This window comes from Tympanuchus pallidicinctus, unplaced genomic scaffold (assembly GCF_026119805.1).
Source record: "Tympanuchus pallidicinctus isolate F22 unplaced genomic scaffold, pur_lepc_1.0 scaffold4, whole genome shotgun sequence".
Taxonomy (NCBI): domain Eukaryota; kingdom Metazoa; phylum Chordata; class Aves; order Galliformes; family Phasianidae; genus Tympanuchus; species Tympanuchus pallidicinctus.
Window position 1 is genome coordinate 14,802,733 of NW_026294758.1, and position 27,256 is coordinate 14,829,988.

The following is a 27,256-nucleotide window of genomic DNA, read 5'->3' on the forward strand; positions in this document are numbered from 1 at the left end:
GAGTGTATACACACCGGGTATCTATCCTGCTGCAGCTTCAGGGACCTAAACTAATGCTTCAGGCTGTATGGAGGAAACCAATTGCTAAGAATGCTGTTCTTAGTTGGTATAAAAAAAGCAAACCAAACATACACAAAAATACCACACAACTCATTATGCTTCTCCTAACCTTGATTTTAACTCATCTTGCAGCGTGTTGATCTTTTCCAGGAGGTGATCTCATAGCCCAGATAACTTGTGTATTTTCAAATGCATCCAACCCAATTCAATTTTTTTCCAATTACTCTTTTCAAAGTTCCAGTTAATATGGCTTTCAGAAGTTTTCATGACCAGTCTGCACAATGCATTTTGGTGTTTGCAGAAAAATGTTCTGAAAAACTGTCCTTGGGACCACGGGTCATTTCTCTGTAGCAACACTTCCTATCATAATTGAAGCTTTTTTTTTTGCTTTGTTTTTTGTGTTTTGTGTGTGTGTGTGTGTTTTCTTTTTTGTACAACTTTGCTAGTAGATCAAAGGAAACTGTTTTGTCAAGGATGTTTTGCTGCTGAAGAACTATCTAAGCAGCTTGGAATCATTCATTTAGTGTGTAGCAATGTGTGCATGAATGGAACAAAAATTCACGTGTAACCAAGTTCAACATTCCAAAAATATTTTCAAAAACCCACGTCAGACCTACTGCTTCTTGGTGCTATCATGATGACACAATTAGAAGAGACCATGGTGGTTTTAAGCAAATCTGAAAAGTGATTCTTCATGGGTAAATAGCTACTCAAATGATTAAGACAGTCTGCATTTATGCTGGTGGGGGAAGAATGGGGGAAAATTATTCTGCTGCACCCCAAGCAATGAGGAGGGAAACAATATACGAAAATATTTCTAAAGAAGATAATTTAGGCTAGTACAGAAACAGTAAGTTTGGTTACACTTGGCAAGTCTAGAGATATACATTTAAACAAGTGGGATGTACAAAATAGGAAAAAAGCCCACACTGATAGACAATAAACATTTATTGATCTTTGGCTTCAGAAATTGCCCTATTTTGGATATGGGAAATACTATATAAAATAATGTCAGCTTTTTTAAACCTAGAGTAAGTACTGAAAAACAGTTTATCCTTCTACAGTGCACAAATGCAAAGACATGCAGAGTACATGTAGGGATACTAAATACTGTATTAGCATAACTGCAGTAGACATTAAATGTCTCACACGGATCAATGCTTTACAAAGGCATGTTGATGGGGCACTCAATACACAGCAGATATCACAGTTTTTCTTATTTGCTGTGGTGTTACCACTAGTACCTAACAAACACAAATTTAACTTCAGTAACATGTGCTTTATAAAAACAAATATAAATTATAGCATTTCACCAGAATTACTAGAGGAATAATAAAGCATAATCTTGCTTCAACTCACAGCATTTATTGATGTTAAAGGTTTTAGGTTTTTAGATGACAAACCAATTTTTACTATTCTTACATTAAAAAAATGCTGCCTGGTATATGCTAACACTTACAAACAAGACAAAACCAGCTTCTTAGTGCTCTGCAGTAAAATAACAAGCAACCATCTCTTACACACAGTGTAAGGAAACGCTTAGCGCACTTACTGGAGCAAGTGTTCCCAACAGTGTACTACATACAGCGTAGGTTACTAAAGCCACTTCTCAGAGCTAAAAGCTCAAAATGGTTTTATAAGGCTTCCTTTCGAGGAAGGCTTCCTTTGGTAGATTTAAACCTATTACAACATTTCAGCTTACAAGCAGTTCACTTTTGGAGATAATTTACTCAAAGGCAAGCTTCTCAGCTCCCCCATCAGACCAGGGGATTATCACTGCTCACCATTTTCAGAGGCAAGGAAGTAGCAGACAGCTACAGATGAGTTTACTATTCAGTTACTCTAAAAGCATTCTACAAAATGGCTAATATAACTGGAGCCTCTTCTTCGCTCAGTCCCAAACAGTTATACTACAATCCACCTCTGTTGTAGTCCAAATCCATACAGGTGTGATGAATTTCAGTGTGGTCTTTCTGATCTCAAGCAGAGCTACTTATCCAGGTCAAAGCTAGCTGCAGAAGCAGGGCATGAGCAGAATCAAGGGTGTCACTAGAAAACTTTGCTAAAGTCAACTGTTTCCAAGTTGTGCCAGTTCCTTCCTTGAATCACAAAAAAGGATGAAAACTGAAGGTACATATGGCAGTGGGGTGTCACATTATATCACTAAGGTAATAAAAATGGAAAAGATTTCTCCAAAATCTTACTTGCCTCCAGTGTATAATGACCTGTAAATATACAGACATTCTAAATGCCAAAAGCTGTACGGAAAGAATGTTTTTATCATATCCCCATTTTTAGGACTAGCAGTCTGTGCATTTTCTTTCCAAACACTGACCTGCTATTTAGCAAAATGACCACAAAGATACATGCAAGAAGTTTAATGCATGTCTTCTACAGACCACCCATGTTAGGCACTTTAGTCTACGGTGCACAAAAAGAATACAATATTTCTTTAGATTGTTTATTATTTGCAGTACTTGCACCTAAATATTATCCCCACTGACTTAAAAAAAAAAAAAAAAAAAAAAAAAAAAAAAAAAAAAAAAAAGAATTAAAGTGCCAGCAATCCCCCAAACACAACATCTCAGCTCTTTTAATTTGTGTTACACTCTCCTGTCTCTAATTCTGACGAACTCCAAAAGCACACAGTAAATGAGAATTTGTTTTTAAAACAGCAGGCGATGTGCAACACTGGTCAGGAGAGGTCTATACAATGCAACATCCGTTTGATAACACCTTCGCTACAAAGCATGCTAATCGAACTATTTTGCAAAACTTTAACTACAAAATCATAGTTCAGAAGTAATTTAGCAGTAATAGGAAACTAAAATTTACATTAAAAATATAAGAGTCTTTTCCATTTGGCAAATAGTGAAATGGCGGATGGGGAGTCCCTCTATTCTCTGATTTGTTCAGTAACATACAGTACTATGTGCTTTTCTCTTAAAAAGACAGCAAAATATTTAAGACAGAACAGCAACACAATTTATGCGCGAACACAACAACAGAGACATTGAAGTCAAGTATTTACAACTTGGAGGGTGTTTCCTGCGTGATTTGTAACAAGCCCATCTTGTAGGAATTTTTAGGCTTAAATCATTTAGTAGCATGTTTACATTAGCATTTAGTCACATACATGGAACAGTTGTAACATTACACAAAGTGCCCTAGCATTGCTTATACAGACTTTTTCCTAGGAAACCATATGTACTAACAACACATAGGAAAGATAACAGTGGGACAGGAGAATGACTGAAGACAACAAAAAACTGTTTGTTGGCACATCCTGACATAGGTATGAACTGCAATTACAAAATAATCTTTTTTGTGTGCATTTATTTTTTTCTGGTTTTTAATCTAAAGTAAGACAAATATTCATTCTTGAAAATTAGGGCTATAAGGGAAGCAAAGTTCTCTTTGTGAACATACAGTGAAAAGAGGAAAAGAGAGAAAAAGTTAACTTTATGATATCTTAAGCCAAGCTTTAAAAAATACTTAGCACATCACTAAAATAAAAACTACCACAGAGTTTATAAAAAGCTAGTTCTAAAATCTACTTTTTTGTTTTCCTGTGCTTTTGTGTCTGCTTGTTTTAATAGCAGAGTCATAAGGGTACAATGCTGCTGAATACTGCAAATCCGAACCTTCTCCTTCAGTATTGCTTGATGTTTTGACATCAAGTGAAAAAAATTTGATATTTACAGGTGGATTACACAGATCAATATAAAACTGCATACTTGCTAGCACTCCAGTCTGGAAATCAAGTTTTAAAAAATGTTGAGTGTAGAAGTATTTGACTTCTAGTTGCAGGCACTGATATTAATTAAAAAATTAAAATATGATTGATGGTAACAGGATTAAAAATAATTTCCATTAAAAATGCCACTAAAATTAAAGTTATAAAAATACATGTACACTGGCATGAAGTGTCCAGCGTAGCGTTACTCTCCTGGCAATCCACAGTGAGACACTTGAAAAAGTTAAGTGCAGCATATACAGATTTCAGTAAAAGCAGCCTCAGAATAACATCTTGGCCTCATAATCTCTCTCCCACAGAGCAGAAAACCTTTCAGACTAGTACTGAGAACGAAGGTTAGATATACCATCAATTCAGGACTTGCACTACCCGCACCATAAATCATGGCAGCTCTTTCTGAAGAAAAAATTGCACAGAAATCACTCTGCAGTAGACTGCCTTCCCTGCATCAGTGTTCTTAACTAGATCTGGCATTTGGTATGTGTTGCCTAGATGCTCTTTAGAACAACTACCAGACTGCTCTTAACTTACCATCTGGAATTTTGGACTTGGAATTCAGATGCTGAAAATAACAGTCTTACTTACTCATTATGGTAAGCATTTAGCTCCAGTATATGATTTACGATCCAAGGGACCTGCTACTGACTTCCTCCGTTAGAACTTGGCCACAGTGCAAAGACTTCTCCAAGAGAACAGTCTATTTTGTGTGGCCTTGTTTTCATTCAAGATTGCCCATTTGCACTATGAACTTAACTCTTGTTAGGGACAACATTAACTGTAGGGTGAATTTTTGTGGCACAGATTGTCATATACCGAAACTGTAACATTTCAAAACTAGTCAAAATCTCTTTGGAAAAAACAACAATAAACCAACAACAACAAAAAAAAAAAAACCAAAAAACCAACAAGACAATGTCTAAAACAATCCTTTGAGAATAAAAACACACGTGGCATTTTACCTTGTAGAGCCTTCAAAAAGCCTTACACGTTTTCATGTAAGATACTTTTAAATTTTCTATTCAATCCACGACCTCTATTAGAATTCAGCTGTACTTCAGTACAGCATAATAAAAATAATTTTAATTGCTTCTTTGACGTTAGTTGAAAACTCTGCACTAACTACCTATCTACACATTAAAGTTATGCTACCTACTTGCATAGATGATGTATCTTGACGGCATCTTTTGTAGTGAGTATGACTTTACAATGACTTACAAAGGTAAATACGCATTTCTATTTGCTTACCTTCCAGTATTTGTGGGTAGAGGAAGTGGAAGAACAACTGCCATAGAAATGAGTTTTCTAAAGCACATCCCTCTATAAAGGATCTTCTCTTGTACTGATTTAATACTTTTTCTCATGTTTGCTTCTCATGCAAGAGAAAACAAGAAGAGAAAAAAACTGCCACAGTTCCTTCAACACCTGGAAAATCCTAGAGCCTCAAATGATCAACAAAGGTCAAGTGCTGCCTGAGAACACTGCTTGCAAAGTGGAAAAGCAGGCTTGTTCAAGTCCCACTTCCTTTTCCCATTTAACTTCTCTAGCCCAAATGCTACACTTGGACTATCCTGAATGTTGTTGGAAGACATGGATTAAATACCATCTTAACTTTCTGTCTGAAGGGACAACTGCAATAGAAAAAGAGTTTTTAACCTACTAGTAATTCTGTTCAAATTCCAGCTGGACTTTGGAATTATTTAAATTATTTAAAGAACTGGTCCTGCAGTGACCAATAAATTCAAGCCCACAAAACAATAATCAAAATACAAATGTTAACTAATCTAGCTAGGTCAGTTCTTCATAACTAATGTAAGGGAAAAGTTGTGAACAGAAAAAAGAATAAAAGCATCAGGCCAGTAAGTCACATTACCAGAGTGATAAAGGTAGATCTGAACTTCAAAGGCATCTTTCCTTCTGAACTCTCTCAAAAATGAAGTAGGCAGTGAAGAAAAAGCAAGAATCCTGAATAAAAATTACTAGCAATTCAGACTTATTCTACCTGCTTTTCCATTTTCGCAAGCTGCTTCTTCCCTACAAAGTGCCAATAAATCTCTCTGGGGATGGTGGTGTAAGGGGGGACGCATTTGCCAGCTGCTGTTTTAGAGGAACTTCCTGAACAAGTAAGCAGATACTTCTTATTTTATATAATATACATGGAGGTCAGAACTATCAAGGCTGCTATTTTATTTTAAAAGTCACTTCTGAGCATGTCATATAAGGTAGTTATAAAATGCATTGCTCACAACTATAGCAATATACTTCATCCCATTTCACTATCATCTAAAAGTTCAAAGACGTTTATTGCTATATTACAGTTTTCAGTAAGCCTCACGTGCGGGTTAAATAAAACCAAAGAAAACTGCCTCCTACTCAGATCAAACTGCTGATCAGAGGGTCATCCTTCCCATTCCATGGAACAACAGAACAATAACAACCAGAAGCACTGATCTTAATGGTAGCATCAACCAGTGCATATTTCACTGTGAACTGTATGATATCTGAAACATAAAACAGTGTGATTCCTCAACAAAAGCTCTGCAAAGCTGAGCTACACACAATCCTTTGCCGGAGTCAGTATTATGTAACCATAGTTTCTTCTATCTATGAGCTTCCAAGAATACACACCATGCTAAAGGAAACAGCATTATTTTGAAGTCATCTTTTTCCTATCCTTCAACTGCAACAATCTCATGCAGTGAGCTTTTTGGGTCAAGTTTACAATCAGTATCAATTTGTACTTCATTGTTTTACTAGTTTAATGACTAAAACATTAAAGGTGGATACCCACCTATGACTTAGATGCTTGCATTATTCTTATATTAATGAAATATCTTGAATTAACAGAAACTGGATCTAGTATTACTGTACCTGTGATAATTTCTCATTCTATTCATCTGAAATACAAATCCTAGGAATATTTCAAGACCTGAATCTATGAAGTAAAATACTGTAGTCCAATCTACACAGATGAATCTTTGTCCTTGTTAGTGATGGAAAGCTGGTGTAAAAAAACAAAGCTTGGAGCACCAGTAGCACTGAAATATTATACTGCAATGAAACCAGTCAAGTCATGCAAGGTGTTCTCAAGATATCCCAAACACATTCAGTAGGTATTAGCTGGTGTACGCAGATCTTTGCCTAGTGTTAGTAAATGCTTAAAAGGTATTTGACATAGCAAGACAGTTTATCACCAGTGTAAACTCTGATTTTTCTGCATTCACTGGCAGTTTGCTTTCCCACATGGTAATTTTGCAACATATTTAATATTTGTTAAACTCTTTCATTTAGAAATGCTGACTATATGCTAAAGTGGTACACAAAGTAAAGAGAAAAAAATAGAACAGTAACATAAATTAGCCAATATTAGTCAAAGAAGCACTGAACTCTGCACAGTGAATTATTATTATTTTTTTTTTTTTAAAAAAAAAAGCTACTGCATATGAATCATCCTGTTATCCCATCACACAAAATATCCAAAACTTCATCTATCATTGTTTCACAATGGCTTGATATGCAGGCTCTATCCCTCCAGTTAAGCAAAAGTTGTGAAGTTAAAGCTTGTTCCTCCTTACAACAACTGTTTTACTACACAGAAAATTTATTTCTGAAGCCAAGAGATACCAGTTGTTACTGCATGGCTAAGTTAACACAAATTAGACTGATTAAAGGAAATGATCTGACAGAGCAGAAGTTTCAAGACTAAGAGATGAAGCAGATCTCTTCTTTCAGAACAGCATAAGTTCTTTAGTAGAGCTAAGTACCTTTGTAGAGGCACCAAAAACAAATAGCCCTTTCAACTGAACTTTCAAAAAAATTTAATTTTCATTTCAAATGGGTTCTTGAAATTACTAGATACATATATATCCCTCTCCCATGGCCCTGCAATATACATTCAGTAATTTAAAATAAAGATTCCATACTTTATAACTCCATATATATTATATATTTCATATATAATATATATATATATATATATATGTACATCACAGATACATACACTCTCAGTCAGCAGGATTAAACTGTATTGTTTTGAAATGTTTAATTGGAATCACTAGTCTAATTATACTATTTTGTGAATTCAATGGAATTTTATCTATTATCTAAAAAGAAAAATTTTAAAAGATCCGAATGGAATCTGTGGATCAAAATTAGCACCAATACAAATGGCCATTACTTCAAAATGACTTATGGACTGAAGTAATTTATTTATTTATTTTTCTATAACTCTCCTTTCACTGTGCAAGCATTCCTGCATAATATTTAGGCAGCAATACCTGCCAGGTCCATACATTTTTCTTATGTTAAATTGAAATTTTATACAACTTTCCTTACTGTAATATACAGCATTGCTTTTGTCCTGTTGGATTATTTCATTTTTCATGCTGAAAAGTGATCAAAAAATACCCAACAGAACTTTTTAAAATCCCCTTTTTCTGTCCATTGTATGGCTCAGTTTCAATATTATACTCAACAAGTAGCCACCATCAGCATGACCAGAACCTACTCACACAGTTCAGTTACTGACTGCTGATTCTTTAAGTGTTGAAGGCAACTTCCTCTTTATGGAAACCAAGATACTCTGAAGTTGTAACTTTTAAACATGCACACCAATGCCTGCCACATAATAATATCAGTCTTACCACTAGAATTGAATAAGTTACCTACCATTTGGGTAACAAAACTAACAAACCCAGTTGTGATTTTAAGCATTTGAAGAATATTCACCCTGAGAACACAGAGGAAGATTTTTAAAAATATGATATGTTTTCTCTTCATAAATATCTTTCTTCTTTTTTTCTTCACCTCCTCTTGGGTACCTGGGTTTGTATCTGGAATTTGACTTCATACTTATCAGTTGATCTGTTCATGCTACAGTCAGGTACTGGTGATAGAAAAGCCCAAAAAGGCTTGTAGAAAAGAGGCAAGCAGCAACCCACCAGGTAAGGAACGACAGGAGTCCCCTAAACAGGAGAGGAGTGAAAATATTCTTTAGGCTTCCCAAAGCCATTGTTATTTGTACTACGGTTACTTTCATCTTTCCATCAGCAGGTGCAGATTCAGAATAAGCTGAATTATGAAGCAAACTGTTTTCTACTGGAGTGTTAGAACTCAGTTCCGGGTAGATGCCCCAAGAATAATTACCTGTCGAAATAAAGAATTAACAAATTTTATTAAATTAAATTTTCTTCATTCTATACACTGTATTGTTTTATATATTTTTTAACACACATACACAAATATTTCAAACTTACTAAGAACTACCTGTTTTGCTCCCTATGGCTCCCTGATCACTCTAGTAACCCATCAGGGTAGGATTCATCCTGCTTTTTGACATACTAACATCTACATGTGAAACGGTTGCCATGGGACTCGTCAGTACCTGGTATGATTAATCTCACTAAATATAGATGTCTGCTTCAGGATGAGATGAATCACAGCCTAATGAAGCCTTTCTCTCTCAGCTGACATTTTGCAAAAAGAATGCCATGATTGCATGGCAGGCTGTAAAAGACATCCCTCATAAGGAAGTGAAAAAAACAGTGATATCAAGTCTCCTGTAAGTGAAATGAATCTTCTATTTCAATTTCTTTTCAATAACTCACTGAAAATTGAAGAACTGGGGGAAAAAAAAAAAATCAAATAATAGATAAAAGATTGTATCAACAATGCCTTATACAGCTCACTTAAAATACTTGAAAAATATGAATATTTAAATAGAAATAAAAAGCTTCATTTGTTGTACTACGCAATTTCTCAGAAATAAAGCAACCAAATTAGCATATCATTGATAGACATCAAAAGCAGCAAGAGAAGATGATAACTTACAAACTACAGATCAGTACGTTTTAAATGACAGAAAACAACATTTTTCTGTATTGCATTACTTATAAATCCTAATTCTTTACAGCAACTTGAAAATATAAGAGTCCTGTACAGAACAGATTTGCCCATCAAATTTTGCCTACCTAGTGTTTTCAAAAGCAGAGTCGTGTGAAGAAGCATTACCAATGGTGCAACATACTGCAGTGCAATTACACAAAGGTAATAGAATACTCGAGCCACCTGGGAAGATAGAATAAAATCATTTGAGTTCAGAGCAAACCTACACGAACATGCAATTCATTAAGAACAACGCACACGCACAAATGCAATCTTAAGTTTTCTACCATGTTTCAGTGTTATGACCCACCGTCTTCAAAATAAAAATGAAAAAAAAAAACCCTAGCTGATAAGCTCATCAAGGCACTTAAAATTCTGAGCGGAAGCCGTGAAAGAAAGTAAATAAAAATATCTGTTCAGTTACAAAATTTGAAAAAATTCTGCTTATGAACATTGCATATCATTGTTCAAAGATTCCTATTTCACCACACTAACAAAAAATTAGTTTTGACTGTAAATCAAAACTTTTGTTATTTACAAAATAAATTCCACTACACAAACAAGATAGTTAAAATCCCAAGTTTCACCCAAAGTAAACAAAAATTTGGTTAAAAAGGAAGACATGTCTTTCCCAATGTAAAATACCAGTTTTAAAAACAATGACAAGAGGATTTTTCATTAGCAGATAATCAATAACAAACTATTTAAAAGGTTTTTATTTCTTATATACATTATTACTTCTTGAAACCTACTCAAATTTATCACTCTTTCCTCCCTGTAATTTGTTCCATATTTCTCAATATTTTTGCATTACGTATTTCATATAAGCTTTTGACCTAAAAGAATATATCAGATAAAGAGGAGAAAAAGTCATAAAAATCAATAGAAAGCAAGCCATGAATTAAAGCTAATCAGATTTTAGAAAATACAGAATACAGGGTGGCAAAAAAGATGAAGACAGACATGACATTTTTGGAAGTACCCCTAAAACATGTCAAAGGGCTTTGAGATGAGCAAGCATCAAAACCTAGCATGAGAAAAAAATGCAGTAAGACACTCAGAAAGGAAGTATCGAAAATACTGTAAGATAAATGATGAAATACGATAAAAAGAACAAGTAAGAAAGTAATGGTCACCTTCAAGGCAGACAGGAAAGATTTTACGGGCAAGACTTCAGAAGAAAAGGCTAATATGGTAATAAAACAAAATGTATTTAGTGGCCATGGGTTTCTTAAAGAGAAGACATGTATGTAGTGGATAAACAGACTTATAGAAGACATTTTTGTTTCACAGGTAAGATGAAAGCCTACAAAACCAAGATGCATTCACAACCATCTTCTGTCATACAGATCCATCATAACCAGTCGTCACTACCTGCATTTCCTAACATTTACTACAGAGCCAAACACTATTCATTAAACATGTGAAATAACTACAACACAGTCCTCTACTAACAGTAAGATATCCGGCGGCAACAAAGACAGAATTATTAGTGACAGTGACAATTCTAAGAGAGGAGTCCTCATCCCATGGCATATTTCAATATTCCTCATGGAATACACCCCAGATCAGCAACATCATCAGACAGCACTATCACGCAACACTAGAAATCTAAGTTTAATTTGCAGGTAACATGCAACACTGTTCTACAGCAAGCTTACAAACTTCTACCTTGCCAGTTTGTTCTTTTTCATTAGAAAGAAATAATACAGTCTTTCCTAACATTTTTGACGGTAACAAGATAGGTAGTTTTGTTGTGAGGCTGGTGCATCACAAGAGTGGTCTTACAGAACTAAATACATCTTATCCCAAAATATAACTAATCTATCTTAAATATCTTAAATTCTTTCTAAACTCAAATTCTCCCTATTTCTCCCACACTACAACAGTTAATCGCCACAGAGCCTATGCACTCCATAGATTATATCCATGCAACAGAAACAAGAGAAGCATACTGTCTGCCATGGTATTTTTAAAAAACACTTCACAGCGGGATGTCTTCCAATAACACATGAACAGTTTAAGATAAAGTATTTGCATAATATGGTTCACATCTCTGCATATTTTGGTTTAGAGAACTTCTTAGTGCTATTTTTGTAGAAGAAAGCTTCACCCAGATTTCAGTCCTGGTGCCCCAGAAGACACAAAAACTGGAAAAAAAGCACATTAAAAAGTGCAAGCATTCCAAATGCAACCTTAGTCCCACTGTACTTACCATTTTTTGTAAATCCACTGTGCTTATTCTGCCAGCTTCCTTTTTCATTTGATCCACACTTTTCTGAGCTAAATTCAGATAGGCCTGCAAATGACTGCGCATCATAGCCAATCGTAAAGCACACAGCAGGATTATAATCCACAATCTCATGGTGTCAAATGTGTCTTCTGACATTCTGTAGATTAAAAAATAAAAAGCAATGCATGTCCTGTAAAGAAATCTTCAGGCATGTGGTCAGAAATACTTAATGAATAATTCACAGTTACAAAGTTAATGTGCAAATCAGTATTTGTTTCCATCCATTTCTCTTTGTACTATTACTTCTCAGCAGCCCCAATACAGCATTAAATTTCACTTACTTATGCAAACAATAACAGCTCTTGAATGACTACATTTGAGTAATGTACACAGAACATTACAAACTACAGCATGATCATTTTAAGATAAACTAAGAAGTAAGAAGTAAAATGGAAGCAAAAAAATCTGTATTTCCAAATGTTATGTAATAGACTGATGGTTACAAAGTTGTCTTTCAAGCATCTTTTAGATCTACAAGGCCTGCTCTGAAATTACTGCCTCCTATTTTACTATGTTGGTGCACAATGTCAGAGGCAGATGTTGGTGTCATGGAAGTAGAGGTTGAACCTTCCCACCAATACACCACTATATTTTGTTGCCATGAGACAGCCGCAGAAGGCAGTCTGACAAAAAAAAAGCATCTGATACAGAAATGCATATGAAGCAACGGTGTGTCACTGAATTTCTCCATGCAGAATAAAACTGACCCACTGACATTAATTGACACTTGCTGCACGTTTATGGAGACAAAACAGTGGAGGTAGCACAGTGAGATAGCAGAATGCCCCAGCAGTGGTGACAAAGGTGTGAAAGACTAGCCATGTTCCAGACAGTCATGCAGATTTTTACTGAGCACAGCATTCCAGCCCTTGTTCATCAGTGGTGAAAATGTATAACTGATGAAAATGTATAACTGGTAACTATGCTGAAAAACACTGTTTTGTAGCTGAGTATTTGCCCTATTAAACAGTGCTACTGTGATCTTTCTATTTGTTGTAGTTCCCATGGAAATAAATAGGAGGCATTACTTTCAGAGTGACCTACGTATTAAGCAATAAAACTGACAGCCAAACATATCAGTTATAAGCCTACCCAATTACTATTATTCTGATTTTCCTAGACTAAAAGCAATAGTAACAACCATCTATTCAGTAGAAAACAGTATTTTATAATATAGCATCACTCATGAAAATCTTCCATTTTTATGCTTTTAAGTATTTTATCTATTAATGAAGCGAAATTAATAGCGAAGCTAGGCACTACACCTATGATTTTGAAACACTTCTCATCATATTAAGAGCCTTTGACCAGTCCTCATATCTATGCATCTCATTCGTCTTCAACACAACCACTCATTTCTTAAACCAATATGTAAGCTGTAAGGTTTTCAACAGGAAAAACAACCCATTAGTCTGCCAAAGAGATGCCAGCACATAGTGGCTTTTCTAGAACCATCAACTCAACACTGCGATTCATTCTCCCTCTGAGACAGATGAGCTCTAAAGGGCATACTTTCGTGACTCTCGATACACAATTTCTAGTCTTTCACACCACTAAACTTTCAGAAGGCACTGCTTAGACTGATAGCTTTACACTGAATAACCCCAGAAAGGTTTTAAAGGGAATCTTACAAAGGTATGCTCTCTTTGCCCAAAGGTGGGTTCATAATGTAGTCCTTAGTGATTGGTTTTACCCATAGAAGAACCATAAATAAAGGTGCCAAGAAGTTTATATGTAGCAGTGTTCTGAAAAAAAAAAAAAAAGGGAGGGGGAAGGAAGTTGTTAAATGCAAACAATTACCGTACTGTTGAAATTGGCAACAAACTTAAAAAGATAAGTCCAAGTTTTAATATAGTTGAGACAAAGGTAAATAATGAGATTACTTCTCTATTTTTAAGATAATGACTTACATTTTAACAAAATATTGTATACTGTGAAACTGTGGTTTTAAAAGCGCTCTTTGAAATAATTCTTTTTCTAAACACTTTAACAATCTAATCAAAGCAACTAACTACATGCACCATATCACACTATAGAAAAGACAGTTGTTTAAAAATTTCATACTATAGCATAACACCAAAGTGCAGTAGCTTTTACAGTTTTAATCTAGGCAGTTAGCATCTTAGATGGATAGCGTGTCATTAATTTAAGATTTTTTGTTTTATGAAAAAGGTACTTAGATTAATTTCCATTATCTATACAAACCAGGGGAAATTTGCATTCAATTAAAGATACTAACAAAAAAATTACAATGTTTAAAAAGCAAAGTTTAAAGTATAAAACTACACTGTCTACATTGTTAATTTAAAAGGAACTCAACATATAAAACAGTAGATTTTAAAAAAAGGAAATATTATTCTGGAGTTTTCTCTGAAATTAACATATTTCTTTTATTCCTCCTTTGGACCAATCTGAAGTCCATACCCCAGATTTACAATTCTCAAATAAAATAAGAACAGTTGAAACTTCATCCTGTGATCTGGTATTTTTCACTATTGCAATGTTTCTTCTCTAACAGAATTGGCTCATGTATATGGCCATCTCCAAAGACATTTCCTCTAAACTATTAAAAAAAAAAAATGAGGTAACCAAAAGTTATTCTGAAATACTGTACTGATTTCAAGCAATCAAGCTTGCTAAACTCATTCTATACTCACTGAAAAGTTGGAGTGTTTCAGAAGCAGTTACAGCATCACTTAAACCATTGGTTTCATATGAAGAAATAAGCAGTGTAAGTTTTCAAGTACTAAGGAGCACAATACCACCAAAGAGCAGTCCAGATTATCTTAGTAACTTGTGAGAACATTTTACTTGAGCTTCCAGCTAAAGACATCCTACTAAGTCAATGGACTGCAATGTACCAAATGGTGGCAAGTCTCCCTTTCTGCTTATTTGAGTAGAAGGAAACAGGTTGATGGATTCTTGTAACAAGTTCTGGAAAATGACTGTATGAAAATAGTACAAATTAAGACAACTCTAAAAAACACACAAAGAATGATACTGCTCACAAAAATCAAACTAACAAAATTAAAAGTGACATTATTTTTCTCCTACTTTTCTCTAAAATTTATTCCCTGTATATACATCTGTGGAAGAATAATGTTAATTATTTCAACCACACTATTCAAGTGGTAGCTACTTATGTGGGATGTCAACGTTTTCTATATGTCTCCCATTTTATAAATATGGCTTCTCCTCTCTGGTTTCTTCTACCAAGTATAATCCCACGTTTGACTGCAAAGAAAGGCATTGTTTTCCCACTTCCAATTTAAAGAGCATTACAGCAGTTACACTCATACTCATTTCCTATTCCCTTCAGTCACTGCCAAACAACTGCAAACACTAAGCAATGATCTGCTCATTGACTAAAACACATCACAAAGAGCAAACATTGATCTCTTTAGGGCCCACTGGAAACTTCCAATGATAACTCTTTGTTTTTAACTCCATTACTTATTTACAGTGCTGACTGACCAACAGTATAAGATTTTTCTTTGTTTTACATTTTTTTGGCTTGAATAAGCAAAATATTAGTAGACATTAAAAAATTGGTTGGTGCTACATAATGTTACCTTCAACAATCAGATTTAATATTCTGTAAACATCAAGACAGACAAGATTTATTTTTCAAAACCTCATACCAGTAATCATCAATCAACCTTTTAGATCTTATCAATCAAGTTCTGTTTCAGAGATTTTATATTCCTGCAGACAATCTCACATTCACAGATCAGGGAATATGCTGGAAAATTACAACATAGTAGTAGAAAAGGCACAAGAAATTTTAAAATATTTAAGTACATAAAAATGAAAAAATGAGCACTTTATTTGCCTGATAAGAACAGACTGAGAGTTGGTCACAGCCTATGTACAGACAGAAATTTAACAGCAGATAAAGCAGGAGCCAAGACCCTGCAGCTCTAACTGCATGCTTTCATCTACAAAGAGCTCAAATCTAATGCAAAGTACTTAGTTAAATATTTACGAAGAGTGAAGGACTCAATTTAAACACAGCTAATTTTTTAAGTTGAGCACTTAAACAGATTTCAGTTTATGCCGAAATATTTATTATATCCAAAAACATAATCATAGAATGGTTTGAGTTGGAAGAGACCTTGAAGATCATGTGTAGTTCCAACCCCCTTGCTACAGGCAGAGACGTCTCCCTCTAGATCAGGTTGCTCACAGCCCCTTCCAGCCCGGCCTTGCATGCTTCTAGGGAAGGACATCCACAGCCCTGCTAGACAACCTGTTCTAGTGTCTCATGATCCTCACAGTAAAGAATTCCTTCCTGATATCTAGTCTAAATCTAGCCTCTCCCAGTTTAAAACCATTTCCCCTCTTCCAGTCAGTACATGTCCTAATAAAAAGTCCCTCCCCAGCTTTCTTATAAACCCCCTTCAGGTACTGGAAGGCCACTATAAGGTCTCCTTGGAGTCTTCACCTCTTCAGGCTGAAGAGCCCCAAGTCCCTCAGCCTGTCCTTGTGGAGAGGAGATACTCCAGCCCTCTGATCATCTTCATGGTCCTCCTCTGGACCCACTCCAACAGCTCCGTGTCCTCCTTGTATTGGGGGCCCCAGAACTGGACAAAGTACTCTAGATGGGGTCTCACAAGAGCAGATTAGAGGGACACCTCCCTCGACTTGCTGGTGACATAATGTTTCTCTTAGTAAAGTGGACAGACTAAATCATCACAATGGCCTATGCTGTAACATCTGTGTATTAAGTATCAATGGTCAAGACCTACAAAAGGCATCTGGTGCTCCTCAGTCAACAAGAGAAAGCTGAAAAAAAAAGTTAAATCTAAGAAAACATTTACTGCTCAAGAGCAGCTGCAAAATAAAATGCTCCTTTAAAGTCATATTAGCATCTGACTTTTTAAAATATTCTGAGTCATAATGTAAGAAGCACAAAATATTGTAAAATGAAGTATTATATGCTAATTTCTATATCTATTAACAGAAGTTTTCATTGAGTTTTAGATTCACTTTAAACATTTTTCCAGTTAGTTGCCCTTCTAAGGCTATTTCTTCCTTTTTTTTTTTTTTTTTTTTTTGTCTATTTGTATTTTTTGTGGGTTTTTGTTGCTGTTGCTGTTGTTGTCTGTGTTTGCCTCTGGATCTTCCCCTACGTTTATTAACAACAGCATGATGCTCATCTATTGGGCTACTGAGGAAAATAAAAAGTCTGTGGCTCATCTATTGGGCTACTGAGGAAAATAAAAAGTCTGTGGCTGTATGTCTTCTTCCACTTAACTTCCCAAGAAACATGACTGAGGAAAGAAAGCATTATGTAGAAACATTCCTTGTGGTGCTCTAATAGGAGGAAAGGAAAGAAATATTCCTGTAACTGGGACTCTAAACACAAGGCAAAGAATGAAAGACCGTCAGAGCACAGGTTGACCAGAAAAGAGGCAGGTGGCAAGTCTGCTTGAGATACAAAATGCAGGCAGCAGCAGAAGTCTTAGTCACTACCTTCGTTTTGGAATAGTTCATTTTATTTCCAGACATCAAAGACTTAAGATTGAGTAGCATATACCTATGTGTATATATTTTTTCTTACTGTGTTATTTTTTCTGTTGCTAAATTCAGAGCATCCAGATGCATTTGAGCCAGTCGCAAGCCAGGGAATGTCAAAAAAGCACCAATAAGTGAACACAAAACAGCCAGGAACAATTTGAAGGTTAGTTTAGACACAGGACCCCTAAAAGAAAAGAGAGGAAATAAGCATTTTCTTGAGGAGGAAGTGAATGGGCAGGGTATCAGTGATTACGTTCAACAGTATCTAATATTTAATCAAAAAGCAAAAAGAATTGTACAGTTTTACTCGGGAATACCAGCATCATTATAACTCAAGCAGGCACCAAAACAAAAAATAAGTCACCTGTTTATTTAATAAAATGAACAGAAAACCTTCCTATTAAAAATACTTCCTAGTGCAAAAAAAACCTCGTAAAAGATGTTAAATTTGTTAGTACAATAAAACAAAAAAAGAGTAACTTTATATTAAAATTAACAACTAATTAACTAGTTAACAAGCTAACCAGTGGTTATTTTTTTTAAGAGAACAGATAAATCACAATTTTAAATTTTCATAGTCAAAATCAATGTTTTTTAAATTATATGTTAGCTGCATTCTCCTTTTACCCATTAAGGAGCTTTGTCAAACTTATTACTTTTTTCCCCACAGATTTATCAAACACATACATGTACCCAATTACTTATGTCTCTTCCAAGTAGCCAGTATTGTTTTTTTTTTTAAATTAACTATGCATTACATCACAATTACTGAAAAAAGTACTAAGGATTAAATGAATTATGGAATTAATAAACTGAATTACAAACATACATACATACATACAAAAAAATCAAAGAACGTAACAGATTAAAGAAAAACAAAAACAATTCTAGTTATCCACATAAGCTTCAAACTTGTTAGTCCACAACCTCAAAATATCAAAAGACACCATTGTCAACTCAGTCATTCCTATGAACAGCCAAAGCACTGCAAAAGTTTAAAAATAAAGGAACGTTAACAGAAAAATTAACAAAGAAGTTAGTAAAGTCGTAATAGCTTAGGTAAAATGGAGTAAAGAAAGGTTAAGAAATACATGGGATTCAGTTAAATGTTTCTCTGATATTCCTACCTAAAATTGATATATTTTCTACGTAGGCATATTAGAAAGATCTGTTCCACAGAAATAAAGAAATTCCATAGTTCTGGCACAGTACTTGAGAACTCCCAACTTAGAAATCAAAAGTTTATCCCTCACAGTAAGGATATACCCCATAACACATGTCAGCAAATGTGTAAGGACAGAGTTGTACTGAAAGTCCATTTTACAATACACAAAGCCTATCCATGACAGTGGTTGTGTACACAAGTAAAATAACAAAAATGGCACACTCCTTTCATAGCCCGTACAAAACTTGAGATATCCTGTAGCAAGCAGATGTATTTGTGAAGGAGGAAAATACTACAGAACTTGAAGATGTGAATAAAAGTCAGAATTTCCTCCTAAAGCCGACTTCCTCGCAAGCTCCATCTGAAGTGTCTGAAGCTTTTTTGCAAGTTCATCTGCTTACACACCATAGAAACAGCAAAAAGATTTTTTTGTGTGTTAAATAGCTCCTTCAGTACTGCAGAGATTGCTTAAGAACTGTCATGAAAATTGTACTTCTGAATTTATTTTTTAAAATGCTACAGCCAAACTACCAGGTTGGAATCTATATCTAAATTAAAGAGAAAACAAAGATACTTTGAAATATTGATGGATTATTCTCACTAATACACCTCTTCACATTTTTTTTAGCAACTATAAGCACGTACAACAGCACAATATGCTAGACAAATGCTTGCTAAGAAAATCCAAGTGGTTGAGTTATAAATGCAAACACAATGTAAAACACTGTATTTCCAGGACTTACTGGGATTCCAAACCCTGCTTTTCAAGGAACTGCATTGCACTTTCTGAGAAATTTGAGAATCCTGCGGAGACACATAGATTATATGTATTTTATCACAGTAAAAACAATACTTCCCATCCCTTCTTTCCCCCCCACATAATAATACATCTTTTGAAAAGTGTTCATATGTTAGGATAATTCTTTCATGCACTGATTACACCACAGTACAATAAAACTCGGATATTAACTGTCTTTGAAAATACCTATTTGATACTTGAACATTTCATGAACACCAATGGAATTAACACTGATGCTTACAGACCAAGTACCTATTCTTTTTTCTTTTTTCTTTTTTTTTTTTCCAGTGAAGGCAGCTCACTGTGCAATGCAAGGCAAAACAGATTAAAAATTAAATTAAATTAAAAAATTAAAAATTAAAAACTGGAAGGCAAAAGTGAACAAAAAAAAAAAAAACCAAGCCATTTTACACATCTTAAAACAAAGCAGGAAAAATAGACAGAATATCCTCCAGAAAAAGTGTATCACATAACAGAGTTAAAATTAACAGATATATTCTCAAAAATTTCTAAAAGACCTGAAATAAATCTTTCTGGTCATGCAATAAGTAAGACTGTTGCAAATACTAAAGAAGGGAGTTACCTGATTCCAGTCCAAACTCTAGATAGTTTTCTGTCACAATCAAAATTGCCATTGCTTTCACAAAGAAGAAAAAGCCAAATGTGACACAGACTGATCTTTCACCTCCTTCCTCTACTTTGAAGTAATGAGTGGTCAATGAAAATAGTACCTTACTACACAGGAAAAAGGTCAAGGAAAATTAAATTGGAAAAATAACAATATTTAAAAATTACAAAGCTGTATTTTGATCATCTTCACTAAGGATGTTCTACGCTGAGCCAATTCCAGGATAAAGGACAGTGTAAAGCAGTGATTAAAAAAAAAATTATGTAGCTAGGAACACACTTCTCTGCAATATCATTTTAATTTAGGCTTACTTACTGTCAATTGTAGCAATACTCTCTACCATGGGTTATCTTATTTTAATAATAATATATAAGAATATCTGGCTGGAATTACCAGAGAGGTGGTGGATGCCCTACCCCTGAAGACATTTAAGGTCTGCAATCTGAGCAACTTGTTATAGTCGTAGATGTCCCCATTAATTGCAGGGGAGTTGGACTAGATGACCTTTAAAAGTCTCTTCCAATTCTAATGATTAGAGCACAACTGCAGTATTTGATAGAGCATATTCTCAACTACAAAACACTATTTATCAACAAAGTCACTACCATTAGTTATGTATCTTCACCTGCAATGAAACACCCTGCATGCTATGCTCAGAACAATCTGCACCAGTGAAAGTGATGACTGTGGCTGTCACCACTGCTAAAACATACCATCCACCCCCCACATCCACTTTTTGGTCTCCATAAACAGACATCAGTTAATCTCAGTGGTCGCCATTTGTTCCACAGGAAGTAATTCACTGACACACTATTGCTTCATAGGCAATTTCATGTCACAAATCATTTGTCAGACTGCCCCTCTGCTGCCCTTTGTCACACAGTAATATGTAAAGGGATGCTGGTACCAATGTTCAACCTCAACCGTCATACCACCAACATCTGCCTTTGACACTGTGGACCAACATAACAGAAGCAGCCCACATAATTACTGACATCCTTTTGAACCCATGTTCTCAATTGAAATCAGTCAACCACATTTTTCCAATACTTAAGTCACGATGAATAATTTCTGGCCCTGACATACTGAATGACTAAACAGTTTGGTAGATTTTAGAAGAGTTTCAGCAGCACTGAGGCCTGATATCATAACACAAGAACACAGGAGTTTTCTCCTGAAATCACAAAGATTGTTTCCCCAATAGCACAGTATTATCACTCATTGCATAAAAGCCCTTCAACCCAGCTGTAAGCTAGGAATAAGTCACATTAATATGTTTATGTAAGTGTCAGCTCTAATATAACAAGTCTAGAATGTGCTGCTCAGTACTGCAGACTTCTGTATCAACCCACCTAAGCTCTCAGACTGGGCAATGGTCACAACGCTTCATTCCATCAGCGCAGGAACCATACAGTCAAATAAAGTCAAGCTCTGTTCAATATTACAGAGCAGTGATTTCACCAGGATTTCTACAAAATCATCTGCTCTGCAGAGAAGCCTCCCTTAAAAGTAAAGTCTGTTTACTATTATGTGAAAAATAACAAACAAGCAAACAAAAAACCAAAATTCCAGCAATACAAGTTGTACGAAGTGGAACACGAATAGTCCTAACTAGAACATTTCCCTCATACAACTAATGAATGACCTATTACCAGGTTACAAATTACACATTCCATTGCGTAGGATTCCCTACCTCTAAAACTATCCAAAAGACAGAATTTTTTTCTGAACAAATTAAAACCCTTAGAATTTAGGCCTCGCTGTTTGACAACGCATTCAAAACAAAAGGACACTCTTGCATACAAGTTTCTTGTTTCCTGGGATTTGTTTCTGAAGGTTTGGTCCTACATACAATGCCATTCTTCCCCTGGCTTTTCCAGATTTGCTTGTTTTAAGAAGTCTCATGCATCTTAAATTTTAACTTCTCTTTCACTTTTTCTAACTCCTACAAACTATTAGAAATCCTTAACAATTATCTCCAAAGTATATTATTACAAAAAACTCAGAAGAATATTGGTTCTTTAGCTAATACATACCCACGCAAATGCAAAAATATTAAAACATGAAGTTAACTAGTAAGTTACTAAATAAAATTTAGCTTCTGGTTGATGATTGCTTGCTTTTAATAATATCCTATCTGATCTTACAATTTAAAAAGTCAAAGTACTTTTACACATCATGTCAATATGTGCACCAAACTTAATTTTCATCTAGTACAAAAGGTTCTTTCACACAGAAAAGTTATTTGCTTCTGTATGGGAACTGCTGAGTCACGGCCTGAACTCTGATTGATCACCTGAGGTGAGCAATAAGTCAGCCAGAGGAGCACAGCTGAAGGCAATTCTCCTGTGCTGCTGGAAGGGGTGGAGCCTGGCTGCACCTCTTCTAGACCTATTTAAGAGCTGGCTACCAGGGGGGAAGGATCTCTTCTGGAGTTTTGTAAGTGAGCCCAGGATAGGGGTAAGCTTTCTATCCTCTTTTTGTTATCATGATCTGCTTTGCCTAACTCTCTTGTTTTTTGTAATTATAACATCTTAATATTCACTGATTATATAGCTTCCAACAATGGATAAGAATCAACTGTCCATCTCCATAGCAGAACTTACACTTGAAATCTGACATATAATTATGGGATTTAATAACATATTTCAAGATGTTTAGGGTGTGAAATGTGCTTCATGCCAGTGTTTTGAGAAACCACAAATTAATTGCTCTTTCTCTTATCAATTCTAACATACACAAGTTTCCCCTCTATCATTCTTCTCTTTCTGCCATGTCGAAAGGTTGTTAAGAAAATACAACTGATGTACTTCTGACATGCAAGGAACATTCACTCTGTTACAACCTCCTTCAGGTCCCAATATGCAGTGAAACCTCAAATGCTTGAACTGAATAAGACAAAGTGAAAAATGGTGGTTTAGGCTCAATTTATATAAAAACAGGTGGTGAGAAAGAAGCAATCAGAAGAAGACCTTGATAATTACTTGTATGTTCATACTACTAAGACAGAAAACTTGCGCTGCCATGTAACTTAACATTTTTAAATTTCTACAATTGGTTTTGCTCTGAATTAACTAAATGAAAGTAGTAATTAGGACTGCCTTAAAACACCACTCTAAGAATGGAACACCGCAGTTGTCTTTCCTATGAAATCTATGCCAATGTATAATTCACAACCACAGTAAAATTATTTAAGCTGGTTATGCCCGAGGTCTAAAAAAGGAAACAAAAAGGGCACTATGACCAATAAGATGAACAATGTATGAAGCTTTTTTCCCCATAAATTCATTAATCTCATTCTCCTTCTCATTATGGGAGTCAAAAGAGTTTGTTTTCATCAATTATTTCTTAATAACGTCTTATTCTCTCTGCCAAGATTCCTGACTTTGCCTAACCAAATAATAATATACAAAAAAGGGTGCCTAGTTATATAGCTATAACATCACTAAAAGGTGCACAAGAGCTGATTTTCTGCCAGCTATTTCTTTCCTTAACTTCATCAGCTCTGTCACTTAAGTTGGTACTCATGACCAGGAAAATTATGCATTTCACTTGCACTTCAGGCTAGTCAGAAAAGGAATTCGTCCTTACTGTAAAGGCACAGAGGAACAAATTTTGAATATATGTGTGTTATATCTAACTAAGCATTTGATCTGTTTGTCAGTTGTGCGGTACCAAAGGAGTTGCACAGCTTTATTTTCCAGCTCCTCTCTCCATAATCTATGCTCCTTGAGAACCTTATCTGATTATTTTGCTTCATTACCTCTCCTATCTTTAAAACCCAACTTTCCTCTGCAAATTCTATGACTGGTATGTGGAAATTAATTATTAATTATAGCGAAACCATGCACTGTCTTTTCTACCAAATACAAACAGGACAGCTACTTCTTCTTATGGTTCAGTATTGCTTGTTTCCTAAAATACTGTTTCTTTTATTTCCAGAAGAAAATGTTGCTTTTCACAGACCACTGAAAACACAGTACCATTTTAGCTCCTATAACTGTCTATACATTTTATTTTGCACTGAATCTAAGAGAAATAATAATCTTTTGAATTCTGAAGTTATGAATTCATGCATGCAACTTTGCAACAAATGATGATTTACATTATTGTATTACTTAGTTCAGAAAGTATGAGGTTAAACATAACAGAAAAGCCAGGCAGTAAACTGCATGCTTCTTCAAAAATTACAATCTGCATGGACAGCAACATTTGCCCACCCTGACAGTCAAACATTAGCTCACAACAGCTACACGTTACATTAATTCTATATTCAGAGAGCTGTATTTTTTCTATAAATGGTTTGGTATAAATGTTTATATGCTATTTATATCAGCATAAAGAAGCATGCTACAGCATATACGTTACCTGAAAATGATGCTAGCTACAATTCTTTTTCCAAATGGTAAATTTTATATATTATCTAAAACAACAATAGAGAGCTTTCTATGAACTGCAGCATGATGGAATTGGTAGAATGATATAAGAAAACAGAAAAGGATACACTGCAAAAGCCAAGACAAGTAGACACCACACTACACTGATATTCATTTCTTGTGAGGGCTTCACAATGCTGTAATACACTTCAGTCACCACATACACAACTGTAGCTGCAACAGTGAAATCCACCAACCACTGATATTCAGGAAAGTAATGTAATGCTGAAAAATACAAGTTTGCAAACATTACAGCTATGATATATACATATCACATGCAGAACACAATAACAATCAAAAATTATTTTCAACTGATCTAGACGTAACAAGATTATGGAAGTTAAGATCATCGACAACAAAAAAGGCACGCTTTTTTTCTATTTGATAGCCTCTCCTTTTAATTTGTATTTCTCTCTTCACCTCAGTGAATATTCTGGGTTGGTACTAAGCAATTTGATTAGGTTACAAGATTTTATTTAGCATCTCAGCTTTTACACATTGATCTAATTAACTCAAAGATTATAACCAGTTTAGATATCAATATCATGATAGAAAATGGCTCTTTCCTTTAGTTACAGTTCTAAGGGTTCAAGATTAAAAGGTTACTGGCTATCACTTTATATAAATAATATATATTTATATATTCTCCTAAAAAAAAAATCTAAGCCATTCAGAGTTTGCTCAACATTATTAACGTCTTCTGCACGGTAATAAACTATTGATTCCACCTAAAAATTCTGGGGATCATACTGGCAGACTGGGTTATTTACAAAGAGGGAGCTCCTGAGAAATGTGAAGAACAACTCATGATAATAAAGCCCAGCCTGTCCCTCTCAAACACATTACCTAGATCATGAGATTTTAAAAAAAAAAAAAAAAAAAAAACAACCACAAATGCTATGCAGCGTTTGTCTGCTGACTAAGAGATAGCTGATGACAAACACAACATATTGGTTAAATTCAGGTATTTCCAAGTCCTATACTTATTTTGAAATAATTACTTTTATTAGATTTAACATGCTTGTATGCTTAGTTCTTTAAAACCAGTTAAGTGTTCAACTGCATTCATATCTATAAACACTCAGGAAGACACTTAGGTGCTGTATACAACACCTGCATATGAGAATGTAAACAAGGAAAAATATATAGCTTACGTGCATAGGAAAGTCTTAAGGTTACATACGTAAAGAAAGTTGGTTATTGTTAAGGAATCAAAAATTATTATTTTAAAAAATAAGCAACTTTCCAAACATTTAACATTGCTTGTTTCTGCACTGCCATTTTTGGCAGCTAAGCATTTTAAGTCAGTTTTGTTTGTGTAGGTCTAGGTTTCAATGCAATAGTACATTTCATATTTTAGGCCAGCAGAAAGCATATGTTTCAAGATCAGTCAGTTACCATTTTCTCATACAAAGACTGTTTCAAATAGACCATGATGGGATCCTTTCTGTGTTGTCTGATACTGCTTTGGGTGCCTGAATGCAACAATTTTTGTAATCTCATTTAACACTCTTTTTATCGGTTGCACTCCAAAAATACCTTCCAGCATTTACTGCAAATAAATACTTTATATTAAATACCACGATGTATTTAATATACTACATCACTGTGAGCACCCTTATTCTTACCAATAGTGTCCCTTTCAGTCACAGACTTCGTTTCCAGATGAAGATCAATATCTTTTGGAATGGTTAAAGGCTTGTTTTCAATGTGACCATTATATTTTCTGTAACAGAAAATACATATGTAGATTAATAAAATAAACATAGATTCCACAAAAATCAACTTTTTCTTTGTATGTATAACACCATTTCAAATTTAAGAATTCAGACTGCTATTCCCTTAACTGCAAACACTGCATGCCAATAACTACTGGGTTTATCTTGTAATGTTCTAATACACTGTGGTGGTTATGCACATTGGTCTAAGTAGCTTCCATGCTGTATCAAAGTCATGCATTAAGACAGGAGCTGGTGGGTACTGTTTGCACCATCCCACTGTTAGACAGACAGGAATCTGTAATGATATAATAAGTAACCTCAGCATCAACAGGTATGAGTACCACTATAGAGAAGAATACATCTGTCCTGCCGAACAAATACCCTGAAGAAAATTGAAGCTGAAGTGATGCTTTCCAAATGAAGTCTAGGCAAGGTTCCAAACCCATTCCCCCCTCCCCCCCAAAAAAAAACAGATTTCCCAAAATAGCATTAGGCTTTTAAGTTTGTTGCCTAAGCTAGATTAACCTAGATCCTTGAGAGATGTACCCTATCAGCCATCAATAACAGAACTGTAAGGCAGTTTTCTAATTTAAAAGGATGGCTGCAAAAATGGCTTTGACCTATTTCAATTCATATCCTGCTTGTATAGTAAAAAGTAATAAAGTAAAAATAAAAAAAATAAAAAAGTTAAAAATAAAAATAAAAAAAAAGTAAAAAAAGTACAAACAATTATCACTGTATTAATAGCAATCCTAGAGATATAGTAGGCCTTGAAAAGAAATAAATACATCATGCTCTTTGGGAGGAAATAGACAAAACTATGCATACTCTGATGTTGAGACAGGGCAGGCTCCTGATTTTAGCCATTCCTGCAGAACACAACAGATACACAGAGGCTTTAAGAAGAGCTGCAGAGAGATTAACTTGCTCCTATCATGTGTGCACAGGTGGAAAGTTTCTTATATGAAGGGAAAGACTAAGAGAAAGGCTGATTGTC

At 34.9% G+C, this 27,256-nt stretch overlaps 1 protein-coding gene across 3 annotated transcripts in view; it reads right to left on the reverse strand.

Moving 5' to 3' along the window:
- Nucleotides 1–480: 480 nt before the first annotated feature.
- The window catches only part of TMEM161B (transmembrane protein 161B), a 40,221-nt gene continuing 13,445 nt past the window's right edge, over nt 481–27,256 (reverse strand). For 2 of the 3 annotated variants that reach the window (XM_052700522.1, XM_052700520.1), the window contains 9 exons: nt 26,167–26,264; nt 24,607–24,763; nt 20,058–20,209; nt 19,419–19,479; nt 17,554–17,694; nt 13,622–13,735; nt 11,913–12,087; nt 9,784–9,880; nt 481–8,959 (listed from right to left, as the gene is read on the reverse strand). In XM_052700522.1, the coding sequence (XP_052556482.1) occupies nt 8,682–8,959; nt 9,784–9,880; nt 11,913–12,087; nt 13,622–13,735; nt 17,554–17,694; nt 19,419–19,479; nt 20,058–20,209; nt 24,607–24,763; nt 26,167–26,264 (1,273 nt within the window). In that variant the 3' untranslated portion in view covers nt 481–8,681. The remainder of the gene's footprint in view (nt 8,960–9,783; nt 9,881–11,912; nt 12,088–13,621; nt 13,736–17,553; nt 17,695–19,418; nt 19,480–20,057; nt 20,210–24,606; nt 24,764–26,166; nt 26,265–27,256) is intronic. The other variant, XM_052700521.1, reaches the window with a different exon arrangement.